General features: G+C 40.9%; 1 protein-coding gene across 1 annotated transcript; it reads left to right on the forward strand.

Moving 5' to 3' along the window:
- The first annotated feature begins 867 nt into the window (after positions 1-867).
- LOC106155769 (methyltransferase-like protein 27) lies at positions 868-12,701 on the forward strand. Its single transcript, XM_013530762.3, has 5 exons — positions 868-1,205; positions 10,525-10,650; positions 10,927-11,062; positions 11,293-11,385; positions 11,864-12,701. The coding sequence occupies exons 1-5, from the start codon at positions 1,089-1,091 to the stop codon at positions 12,040-12,042; spliced, it is 651 nt and encodes a 216-aa protein (XP_013386216.1). The 5' UTR covers positions 868-1,088; the 3' UTR covers positions 12,043-12,701.
- The last annotated feature ends 285 nt before the right edge of the window (positions 12,702-12,986 follow it).

Here is a 12,986-nt window from a genome sequence, read left to right on the forward strand (position 1 = left end):
CGAAAGGAAGAAGAGAGCAGCTTCTAGAGCCCAAAAAAAGTTCGTAGCAGAATTACGTTGTCGAATTTTTTGGTTATGTTAGTGAAAAATTTAATATTAACATGATAGTGGAATCAAATTTTTACTCGACATACTGCTGCACTGATCACGTGTAAGGCAGAAGTAGCGAGGTATGTGGCAGAGGTGTGAAATGTAGTGTCCGATGCTATCAGTCCGATATCTTTGGCCTTTTGTCCACTGACCTGGCTCTCCCGGAATGACACTGGTAAACTGCACGGGTGTGAAAAATAATGTTAGCTGTCACACCTGCATGTATTAGGTAACTTTCTCTTATCAGTCGGGATAAGAACGTTCAGCCGACGCGACAGATGGGCAATGTGTGAAAAACTATGTTCGCTGCCCTGCTTCCAAACCTTTACTGTTAACATAGTTTCGGTGTATTTTGTTGGTTAATAAATGATAACCACGTAGGGAATTCATCTTCTTTTGTGTATCTATCTTCAAAAGTTTGAATTTATAAATGATCATGTAGTAATCAATTGCGTGTATCGCTTTTAGTTTGCACTGCTAGCAAGCGGATAGCTGGATCGAATATGGCTTTCTGAGCCTCGACGCTAGTGACGTCACTCGCCTCAAAGCGCCACCACGCGGGATTATCATAAACTACATTCACACCTGCATAAAATCGGCTTTAAAAAGTAAATAAACGTAAGAACTTTTTTTCATTACTCAAAAATGACTTTTGGGCACCTAATGGATAGTTTTAACCCGTTTTTTCATCACAGTATACCTTTAAATATTTCACTGCCTATTCAGGTGACGATATCCTGTGCTTATACGGCTAATATACAAGCTCGATTTCACCGAAAACGGACAATATAAAGATATTTCTTGTAAAAGATTTAAATAAAGCCCCACATACTGTGGTAAGTCATGTGACTTTCTTGTTGACAATTTGTGTGACCTGCGCTTACCTGGGTCCCGTAACTCGAAAGCATCGCGTATTGCGAATAGCGATATCACAGAGAGGCTACAATGTATTATATGGGACGAGCTTTCGAGTTACGGGAGCCCAGGTCGCAGACAAGATGACGACAGAACTGTCTCGTCGGACTGAAGAGTACTGCAAAAGAGTTCTAGACAAAAACGCCTCAAACCAAGATATTGTGGAGGCCTACAACGACTGGGCTCAGATATACGACGATGTAAGTGTGATTAATAACAAGAAATTTGATATCAATGCACCAAAACGAGACGTACCGAGGAAATCGGGCACATGTACATGTACACGTAGGCCTATACACAAAGGTTAACAGTAGCCGCTTTACTTATTTGTAGGCCATCTAGGACCCAGAATATATCTTCTATCCTTGTTTGTATATATCTACAACCTATGAAACGTACCATGATGTATCATAGTGAAACCGAAATAATACTGTCTCAATTAGATGTTTATCAACGTGTTTTATGAAATAACAGATATCACATTTTTTTCTAATTCATTTCATAGCGGATCTTTTAAAACCTTTCGTTTCAATAACATAACGTAATTTGCCGTATGTATAATCAAGACGTTGTACGGGTGTTTGAAACAACACCTTCATATTAATTAGCGATCCCTTACCTGAGGTAAAGTATAACGGGTAGACGACACTGAAATGGTACAAAGGGACTCTACGTTAATTGTTTTGCAGAGGGAATCTGCTTCTCATGCTATAAGAGGCCCAGGTGACCTTGGATTCGTCCTGTAGCTTCAGCGTCCCTTTAAGAGATAAACATGCATCATTTGTCGATAAAATTCAGGGGCGGATTTAGGCCGTCTTCTGGGTCTTCCAGAAGACGGTCAGATTTTCAAGTTTACATTGACGGGTATCCAATTTTTAATGTTGGAAGACGGTCAAAATTGGAGGATGAATCAACAAAGATAATTTGGAAGACTGTCAGTATATAGCTCTGGATCCGCCCCTGAAAATGTTGGTCTCGCCTTAAAGGTACATATGAACCGAGCATCGGTGGAGCGTTGATTCCCACTTCTACTAGTTTCTTATACCACTCAAATTAAGTCGACAGGCCAAGGGATAAACTGACTAAATCACTCGATCACCCTGAAAGAGCTTGGTAACGGCAAGTCACGAGTTCAAATCCCAGATGACGCATGCCAGTTCACCACAACAACGAACTGGTCCCGCAATCAAAAACCAATGCAGGCTCTCGTGTATCCGAGCAAAATACCTTTTGCACAAAAATCCAATATACTTTAGAATAAGTCATCGATTTTGACAACAACTTATTGTATGTCATTATCATAAAGTCTGCGTCGTCAATTATATTTCTTTTCTCTTTGTTTTAAAGTCTTTAAAATGATACCGGTACTTAGGCAGGGATGGGCCTATCAATGAATACGATCCAACTTGTTTTGATTCTGTAGCTTTTCCGGCCGTATAACAGCACGTCATACCACTTGTTAACCGTGTTCGGTAGAAAAACGATATCTCCTCGGAGGAATTATTTGCCAAATATGTTTTACTCAAAATTCCCATGGCTGCAATCGCACCAGTAATTAAACACTTGAATGTTTTGTATTTTTTTATTCTCTCCTCTTACGGTCTCGCTAAAAGTAAAACCCGCCTGTTGTGCACCGCCTCTGATCCCACTGTACTCTTTCATATCGTGGGTAAAGCCAAAATCAATCTTAGTTTAGAACAAAGTCCCAGCTCCGAGCCGGGTTGTCAAAGACGACTTCGTGTACATCACGAACTTAACCGTTCGTGTCGGGGACTGGGGTTGCGTGGGCTGAAATGCGGCACCCGGATTATCGATTGAGACAGCAGGTCTACACATGTACACCCAATTTGGCGCTCTCCGTGACGAGGTTGAAAGTTTCCATCTGATCACTACGTATCAACGGAGCTGTCGTGGCTGCGTGGTAACCCTGCTGTCTTGCATGCAGGCAGACACTGGGACGGCGGTTCGAGTCACAGCAGCTGCTGTGTTGATACTTTTGCCAGAATGAATTTTTAAAAATTGCGATTGATTACTATAAGAGGAAACTCGCACGTACGGAGGGTGGGCGGGTCAGTCACGGAGCAGTCGGTAGCGTGCATGGATGCAAATGAGACACCCAAAGCGTCATCAACCTTGGTAACGCAAAGTCACGGGTTCGAGTCCCGGATGAGGCACGTCAATCCATCAAGACAACGACCTGGCCCCTGAATCTGGATGTCACCGGACGAGAACGAATGAGGGTGTCCCGTGGGACATAGCAAATTACCTTTTGCATAATAAAACGGTATACTTTAGAAAGTTTACATCAGCGTCGACAATTTTATTTCCCTTTTCTTCAGTTAAAAGTCCTTATATTGGTGCCACAGATCTTGAACCTAAATTGAGCTGTTTACTATCTCCGTATGGCTTGCATTTCATCAAAATGTGCTATCTTTTTGGTGGGATTAGCAGAGAGAAAACTTTTGATTTTTTACAAAAGTCCGGTCACCTCTACTCCTTTTATCGGGCACACGTTTTGTCTTTTTATGCCCCTCTTTTCCTATCTTTGGCCCTTGGTTCTCAAGACTGGTCATATGATCATAAAGTTCCCGGGGCAAGTCCGCAGTCGACACTGGAAAGAGTAAAGACTGCTCAATACTAAAACCGCCGAGGTGTGAACGGCTGTGGACGTCATCGTGCTCTACAACGTCAAAGGTGAAACCAAACGTTATCTCAATGCAAAACCAAATGGAAATAAAAGCATCCGAAGTCATCCCACCAGAAACGTGCAGAGCAGGCCTATCAATGAATACGATCCAACTTGTTTTGATTCTGTAGCTTTTCCGGCCGTATAACAGCACGTCATACCACTTGTTAACCGTGTTCGGTAGAAAAACGATATCTCCTCGGAGGAATTATTTGCCAAATATGTTTTACTCAAAATTCCCATGGCTGCAATCGCACCAGTAATTTAACACTTGAATGTTTTGTATTTTTTTTATTCTCATCTCTTTTTAGAACAAAGTCCCAGCTCCGAGCCGGGTTGTCAAAGACGACTTCGTGTACATCACGAACTTATACCGTTCGTGTCGGGGACTGGGGTTGCGTGGGCTGAAATGCGGCACCCGGATTATCGATTGAGACAGCAGGTCTACACATGTACACCCGCTTTGGAGCTCTCCGTGACGAGGTTGAAAGTTTCCATCTGATCACTACGTATCAACGGAGCTGTCGTGGCTGCGTGGTAACCCTGCTGTCTTGCATGCAGGCAGACACTGGGACGGCGGTTCGAGTCACAGCAGCTGCTGTGTTGATACTTTTGCCAGAATGAATTTTTAAAAATTGCGATTGATTACTATAAGAGGAAACTCGCACGTACTGAGGGTGGGCGGGTCAGTCACGGAGCAGTCGGTAGCGTGCATGGATGCAAATGAGACACCCAACGCGTCATCAACCTTGGTAACGCAAAGTCACGGGTTCGAGTCCCGGATGAGGCACGTCAATCCATCAAGACAACGACCTGGCCCCTGAATCTGGATGTCACCGGACGAGAACGAATGAGGGCGCCCGTGGGACATAGCAAATTACCTTTTGCATAATAAAACGGTATACTTTAGAAAGTTTACATCAGCGTCGACAATTTTATTTCCCTTTTCTTCAGTTAAAAGTCCTTATATTGGTGCCACAGATCTTGAACCTAAATTGAGCTGTTTACTATCTCCGTATGGCTTGCATTTCATCAAAATGTGCTATCTTTTTGGTGGGATTAGCAGAGAGAAAACTTTTGATTTTTTACAAAAGTCCGGTCACCTCTACTCCTTTTATCGGGCACACGTTTTGTCTTTTTATGCCCCTCTTTTCCTATCTTGGGCCCTTGGTTCTCAAGACTGGTCATATGTTCATGAAGTACCCGGGGCAAGTCCGCAGTCGACACTGGAAAGAGTAAAGACTGCTCAATACTAAAACCGCCGAGGTGTGAACGGCTGTGGACGTCATCGTGCTCTACAACGTCAAAGGTGAAACCAAACGTTATCTCAATGCAAAACCAAATGGAAATAAAAGCATCCGAAGTCATCCCACCAGAAACGTGCAGAGCAGGCCTATCAATGAATACGATCCAACTTGTTTTGATTCTGTAGCTTTTCCGGCCGTATAACAGCACGTCATACCACTTGTTAACCGTGTTCGGTAGAAAAACGATATCTCCTCGGAGGAATTATTTGCCAAATATGTTTTACTCAAAATTCCCATGGCTGCAATCGCACCAGTAATTTAACACTTGAATGTTTTGTATTTTTTTTATTCTCTCCTCTTACGGTCTCGCTAAAAGTAAAACCCGCCTGTTGTGCACCGCCTTTGATCCCACTGTACTCTTTCATATCGTGGGTAAAGCCAAAATCAATCTTAGTTTAGAACAAAGTCCCAGCTCCGAACCGGGTTGTCAAAGACGACTTCGTGTACATCACGAACTTAACCGTTCGTGTCGGGGACTGGGGTTGCGTGGGCTGAAATGCGGCACCCGGATTATCGATTGAGACAGCAGGTCTACACATGTACACCCAATTTGGCGCTCTCCGTGACGAGGTTGAAAGTTTCCATCTGATCACTACGTATCAACGGAGCTGTCGTGGCTGCGTGGTAACCCTGCTGTCTTGCATGCAGGCAGACACTGGGACTGCGGTTCGAGTCACAGCAGCTGCTGTGTTGATACTTTTGCCAGAATGAATTTTTAAAAATTGCGATTGATTACTATAAGAGGAAACTCGCACGTACGGAGGGTGGGCGGGTCAGTCACGGAGCAGTCGGTAGCGTGCATGGATGCAAATGAGACACCCAAAGCGTCATCAACCTTGGTAACGCAAAGTCACGGGTTCGAGTCCCGGATGAGGCACGTCAATCCATCAAGACAACGACCTGGCCCCTGAATCTGGATGTCACCGGACGAGAACGAATGAGGGCGCCCGTGGGACATAGCAAATTACCTTTTGCATAATAAAACGGTATACTTTAGAAAGTTTACATCAGCGTCGACAATTTTATTTCCCTTTTCTTCAGTTAAAAGTCCTTATATTGGTGCCACAGATCTTGAACCTAAATTGAGCTGTTTACTATCTCCGTATGGCTTGCATTTCATCAAAATGTGCTATCTTTTTGGTGGGATTAGCAGAGAGAAAACTTTTGATTTTTTACAAAAGTCCGGTCACCTCTACTCCTTTTATCGGGCACACGTTTTGTCTTTTTATGCCCCTCTTTTCCTATCTTGTGCCCTTGGTTCTCAAGACTGGTCATATGTTCATAAAGTACCCGGGGCAAGTCCGCAGTCGACACTGGAAAGAGTAAAGACTGCTCAATACTAAAACCGCCGAGGTGTGAACGGCTGTGGACGTCATCGTGCTCTACAACGTCAAAGGTGAAACCAAACGTTATCTCAATGCAAAACCAAATGGAAATAAAAGCATCCGAAGTATTCCCACCAGAAACGTGCAGAGCAGGCCTATCAATGAATACGATCCAACTTGTTTTGATTCTGTAGCTTTTCCGGCCGTATAACAGCACGTCATACCACTTGTTAACCGTGTTCGGTAGAAAAACGATATCTCCTCGGAGGAATTATTTGCCAAATATGTTTTACTCAAAATTCCCATGGCTGCAATCGCACCAGTAATTAATCACTTGAATGTTTTGTATTTTTTTTATTCTCTCCTCTTACGGTCTCGCTAAAAGTAAAACCCGCCTGTTGTGCACCGCCTCTGATCCCACTGTACTCTTTCATATCGTGGGTAAAGCCAAAATCAATCTTAGTTTAGAACAAAGTCCCAGCTCTGAGCCGGGTTGTCAAAGACGACTTCGTGTACATCACGAACTTAACCGTTCGTGTCGGGGACTGGGGTTGCGTGGGCTGAAATGCGGCACCCGGATTATCGATTGAGACAGCAGGTCTACACATGTACACCCAATTTGGCGCTCTCCGTGACGAGGTTGAAAGTTTCCATAAAACGGTATACTTTAGAAAGTTTACATCAGCGTCGACAATTTTATTTCCCTTTTCTTCAGTTAAAAGTCCTTATATTGGTGCCACAGATCTTGAACCTAAATTGAGCTGTTTACTATCTCCGTCCAGTCATCCCACCAGGAACGTACAGAGCAGGCCTATCAATGAATACGATCCAACTTGTTTTGATTCTGTAGCTTTTCCGGCCGTATAACAACACCAATTCCACAGTCTATATTTCAAATGGCAAAGACTGCTCAAAACTAAAATCGTCACGGTGTGAACCGCTTTGGCTCTCATCGTGCTCTATATAGCGTCACAGGTGAAGTCAAACGTAAACTCAGTGTAAAACAAAATAAAAATAACATTATCTGAAATCGTCTAACTAGGAAAGTTCCAGGCAGGCTTATAAAAAAACGACGTAACTTTCCCGCCATAACACCACTAGGTCATACAGTGGCGGATTAAGGTTGTTCTGAAGAAAGGATTACACTGATTTTCTTTCCTTGAAATTAGACATTTTATTAACTGATTCATAGTTCTAACCGTACCAAATGGCGCCGTTTGCCCTCTAAAATACTCTAACCCCATAGAGCCTGGCAGCATCTGACCTAGAAAGTGCCCTTGGTCCTGAGCCCTCTTCCCAGATGCACTCAGTTTTACAGGCGGCCTCATTTAATCAATGATAATGTATTCACTTTTTTAGAAAACACCTAAAAACTGTACATTTTTAAAAAGCCAAGAATGTATGCTTTAAAGTCATATCAGTTTTATTTACATTTGTTAGGTTAGGTAGAAATAGCAGGAGTTAAAATATGAGAGTTGCTTTTCTCGAAGAGAAGTAAAAAACAAAACTTTAATTTCAGCATGCACATTCTTTTTCACTTTACCAAATAATTTGTTTAAATTTTCTCATAAACATCCGAAATATGTTTTAAACAATGTCAGATAATTTCAGAAAGATATCTTATTTAGTTTTTGAGATATAATAAATTTTCTGTGATGCGTGCTGTACCTAAAAACCTGCATCACGTCAGAGAGTTGCACTATGTACAGGCAGGCTAGCTGACTAGAAGACTTCCACCGAATTACTTTTATAATTACAAATAGACTGTAAATTTAGTGCTTTTTACGATAGTTTTTCATAGCTTTTTTAATCAACTGAACCAGGATACTCATAAAATTGTGTTTAGCACTCAAACCATATACAAGAATACAAACATTTTCATGAGCAAATATTACACTTTCGTGAATAAAAATTGCATCATAAAAATACAAGTAAACGTGGCATTTGTACTAATACACAAGCAGGAAAAGATATGTTGATACAGCGCACTAGTAAACATAGAGTTTGTAGAGTTTATTTCACCGTAACATATGCATCCACTTGTGTGGATGAAAATGACAATATGAATACAATTTTTGTGAATATGTTATTAAACAATCACAATGAGTAAGAATATTTACTTATTTACTATTAAAAAAAAAAATTACTATTACTACTATTACTCAATTGCCGATGAGTGCAGCACTGTCTTGTAGATCCCTCCTAGCAAAAGCAGAGGAGAGAAACTGAGCTAGTGCAATAATGGTTTCTTTTTCTTGACATTTCATAATTATAGTAAATTTTTCATCAGTTGTTTTTAGGCCAAAATGTGTATCGTGTTTTGTAAATACCTTATATAATATTGTGCGCAGGTCGTTGTATAGGGGGCATGTTGTGAGAAAGTGTTTTTCGTCTTCAATTTTGTCTTTAGAACAGTAATGGCATATTCTGTCGGTCCGAGGAGTGTTGTTGTATCTGCCTGTTTCAATGTGAAGTTTATGCCCACTGGTGCGAAAACGGCTTAGGTTTTTTCTTTTATCAGTATCGTGAAGAAGGTCTAGATATTTTTCTTTTTTGAATGTATTTTTGAATTGGCAATATACTAGTAAACATATTACATCTGTATTTATACACAAGCAGGAAAAGACATATGTTGATGTAGCACACAAGTAAACATATGTCATTTGTACTTAAACATAAGCAGGAAAAGACATGTTGATGCAGTACAACGTAACTCGACATTTGTATTTATGCACAAGCAGGAAAAGACATGTTGATGCAGCACACAAGGCAACATTTAGCCTGACTTGCCACGGTTACAGTCATTTTATCAGCAATATAGCCATTCCAATTACTGTTGTCGTCTGTTTGGTTACTGCCGTTAGTATCATCAGCGTTTTTCATAAATCAAGCCCCACGTCCGAATCTGCTCTCTGACGACTCATACTAGGCAAAGGTACATCATCTTTGAAGTTATCGGAGTATCAAAATCTATCAAGGACTCTTCCCCGAAGTCTGAATTTTCTAACAAATCTAAAACATTTCTTAACCCATAACTTCTGCTGATTTCTCGCCGCCATTATGAATTCGACAATGGTTGAAATAAACCGCTTTTTCATTATATAATTCTCCCTACACGTCTTTCAAAAGCCGGCAGTAAACAAAATACTAACATTAAGTTAGTTTTGTGATAGAAGCATGAATTGTCACAAAAGACAGGGGACAGTACAAGCATGTAAACAAAGAAACCGCGTATATGCGGTTCCCGGCACTGAGGACTTTTTAAAATGAACCGCATATGTGCGGTTCCCGGCGCTATGGGGCTAAGGGGTCGAGGATCCGGTTTCCTATCCGAGGCCTGTGATTCCTAAAAAAATCGGATCCCTATTCAAATAATCCTGGAGAGACCGTCAAATTATCGTTTGACTATTACGGAAGATTGTCACCTAAATGGCTGACTTTTGAGTGCCTTGGACGAATTACCTGTAAGAACCCGGTAAAGTGGCAATGTAAACAGTGGCGGATTTAGGGGGGTGTCAGGGGCGTCCTGACCCCCTTCGATTTATGAAAAAATCACACCAATGGTCCCCTCTTGAAATTAGAACTTGTACCAATTCTTCAGGTCCCTTCAGCAGGCCCCGGACCCCACGCCAAGGGGGGGGGGGGGGGGGGGGGGGGGGGGGGGGGGGGGGGGGGGGGGGGGGGGGGGGCTTCGCATCCGCGGACCTCCCTCCTGGATCCGCCCCTGCTTTAAACAGCCTATATTGGGGGGGGGGGGGGGGGGGGGGAGGGGCGAATGATAACAAAACACTAGACACATTCAGAGCGAATACCATGTTCTTCTTATTATTTATACGTTGTTCTAAACTGCTCTCCCTCCTATCCACGTGTTAAGTATGTAGCGCTGTCAGGCCCGTAGCCATGGGGTTCGGGGGGTTCGAAAGAACCGCCCCTTTTGCTGGGAAAAGGTCCACTCTGGGCAAAATTTGATCTAGGTACATGACGTTTTATGGGAAAAGGTCCACTTTTTCAGAAAAAAGAACCCCCCTTTTGAAATTGCTGGCTACGGGCCTGACTGTTCAAACATCGTGTAGTCTGACGCATGCAGGAAGGAATGTTTTCAATGTTAGTCCACCATGGAATAGAACTTTTAGTTTAACGTTATTTGTGTTTTTGTCAGTTTTGTAAAGTAGGTTGTTTTTTTTTTTCATTTTATCATCAGTCTGTGAAGTCGCTGAATTACGAATGTCCGTCCGTAGCGGCTGAAGAGATGAAGAAACTTTTTCAAGAAAAGCAAGACGCCCTCATTTTAGACGCTGCGGCAGGGACTGGCTTAGTGGGTTCAGAGGTGTTGATTTTGTTTTTCATATTTAGTGAACTTGTTGAATGGCTCTTTACTAACCAACACATATGTTGACCTAAGTGGGTAAAGACGAAACATTGGAATATTTCATCAGTACATGTCATGTAGTTTGTTTATTTTATAAGATTAATTCATTTTTGCTGCTATTTCTCTATAAGCTAATTGATTTGTCTGAGTATTCGTAACATCATAGAGTAGTGTATTTATTTATTTATTTATTTATTTATTTATTTATTTATTGCTTTTTCAAACACTTGGAAGTTGAAGAAATGTGGGTTTCACAACCTCGATGCCTTGGACGCCAGCGAAGAAATGTTGGAAATAGCGAAGAAAAAGAAATTGTACAAAAATGTCGTCTGCGATTTTTTAGGCCCAAACCGCCTTGACATACCAGACGGTACGTGAGGTCATATAGAAATAAATAAAATAAATAAATAAAGATATAGCAAATAAAAATATAATAATAAGATAAAAAGCGTAGTTTAAGGAATGAATATAATAAAAGGTTTGTCAGATCCACATAAATATCAATCTCAATAAATAAATAAATTACTAAACGGTGTAAATAATGAAACGTTGAGTATTACATCCAACATTATTCCAACGATTATTTCAACGTTATTTTAGATACCTACGACGCTGTCGTAATAGTTGGAAGTTTTAATCCAGGTCACGTGAACGGAAGTTGCTTAGCTGAACTGATACGCATCGTTAAGTCAGGTAATGTTTTGTAATTTTTAATCTATAAATTTTCGTATCTGTATCAACTTCTTTGCAAGGTATTTTATAAGTGTGTTAATATACGCCCATCATTACGTACTCCTTCCATCATGGTAACCTAAATTACAATACTCAGTACATGCGTACAACATCAATGTTTTGACATATATTACACATGATGGGGGATAACGTAAACCTGTCGTAAATCGAATCGTGCCGTTCATATTTTCAAGACTGGTTTGAATCAACGCACTACAGTTGCCATGACAAGAGTATAGGATTCTGTGCCGCAAAAATGACAAATAAAGATATTTAGATCCTTATAGTTAAGATCTAATATACCGTTTATTAGATCTTAGCTTACATGTATAGTAGGCCTAATCTGAAATGTGGCTTCATTTTCAAAGTATATCACATTCTCATTGATTTACGTGTATTTGTTTACCATTAGTGATGTTTTCTGCTCGTATCCCCACAGATGGCTACATCGTGATCGTCATGAGAAAGGAATTGTTGGACGAGAAATTTGGACGAGATCTTCTGGAAATAATGGATGGCCACGTCAGTGCAGGACGCTGGGCAGTGGTTTCCAGGCATCCAGCTCCTCGCTACTCCTCTCTTAACAAAGGGATGGTGTTTGTACATCGCGTTCAATGAACTTTTAAATGAACATTCAGGCACCTATGTGTTACTGCGTGATAGCAACGTGTATCTTGGGTTGCTAATGCGATGGTGGATTTAATTTTATGATTTTATGATTGGCTCATGCGATGAGTAAGTGCAACACACAGTTTGTCTAACTGAAAAAATTAATATCATGTTTTACCTAAATTTATCTTTTGTTTGAAAGTTATGTCAACCACCTCGTTGAAATAATTCGCAATTCCTGTGAAATTCACGCCTTAGTTTAGAAACAAAAATCAACCCCAACTAAATGAATAAATACCACAATACCACACTATCCTGCCGTTACAAAAATATAACAATTACTTTAGTAATTTTTAACGAATTTGATAATATATGTACGCAATAATGACCATACTTGCGGTATAATAAAAGTGCGAAACAAAAACTTTGTCAATGAGCGTAAAAATTAAAACCGGTGTAACGTGACAGAGAGTCCTCCTTAACAGAGAGTCCGCATCCCACTCATTTCTACAGATGAACTTCGCCCTAGATTTTGACCCACTTAGGTCAGACTAATCCTAACCATTATAACTATATTTAGGGCGGACTTTCTGTTACACGGACCCTTAGTTTCGTTACATACACCGGCACAGCCATCAATTGCTCTCATATCAACTCCTCCTTAAAACATCACAGGGTTCTCCGTTTAGAGATGGACCACGTTTAATGCTCTGATCCGGCAAATTTATTGTGATAGCAAAAAAAAAAAAAAAAACTGTTGAAGGTAATCCCTTTTTTTCTAAAAAATATAAAAAATCAATGTCATTTTCAGTAATTTACAGTGTTGACAGCGACATTTAAACAGTAACTGCAGCATCTTTTGCTAAATTATAGGTCTCTTGATAAACTGCGATGAAATAAAGTCATTGGTTATGAGCAAAAGCGAAGGAGATAAACCGTTGTGCCGCTTGCAT

This window comes from Lingula anatina, chromosome 3, assembly GCF_051362555.1.
Source record: "Lingula anatina isolate TDL-2025a chromosome 3, LinAna3.0, whole genome shotgun sequence".
In the NCBI taxonomy this organism is placed as follows: Eukaryota; Metazoa; Brachiopoda; class Lingulata; order Lingulida; family Lingulidae; genus Lingula; species Lingula anatina.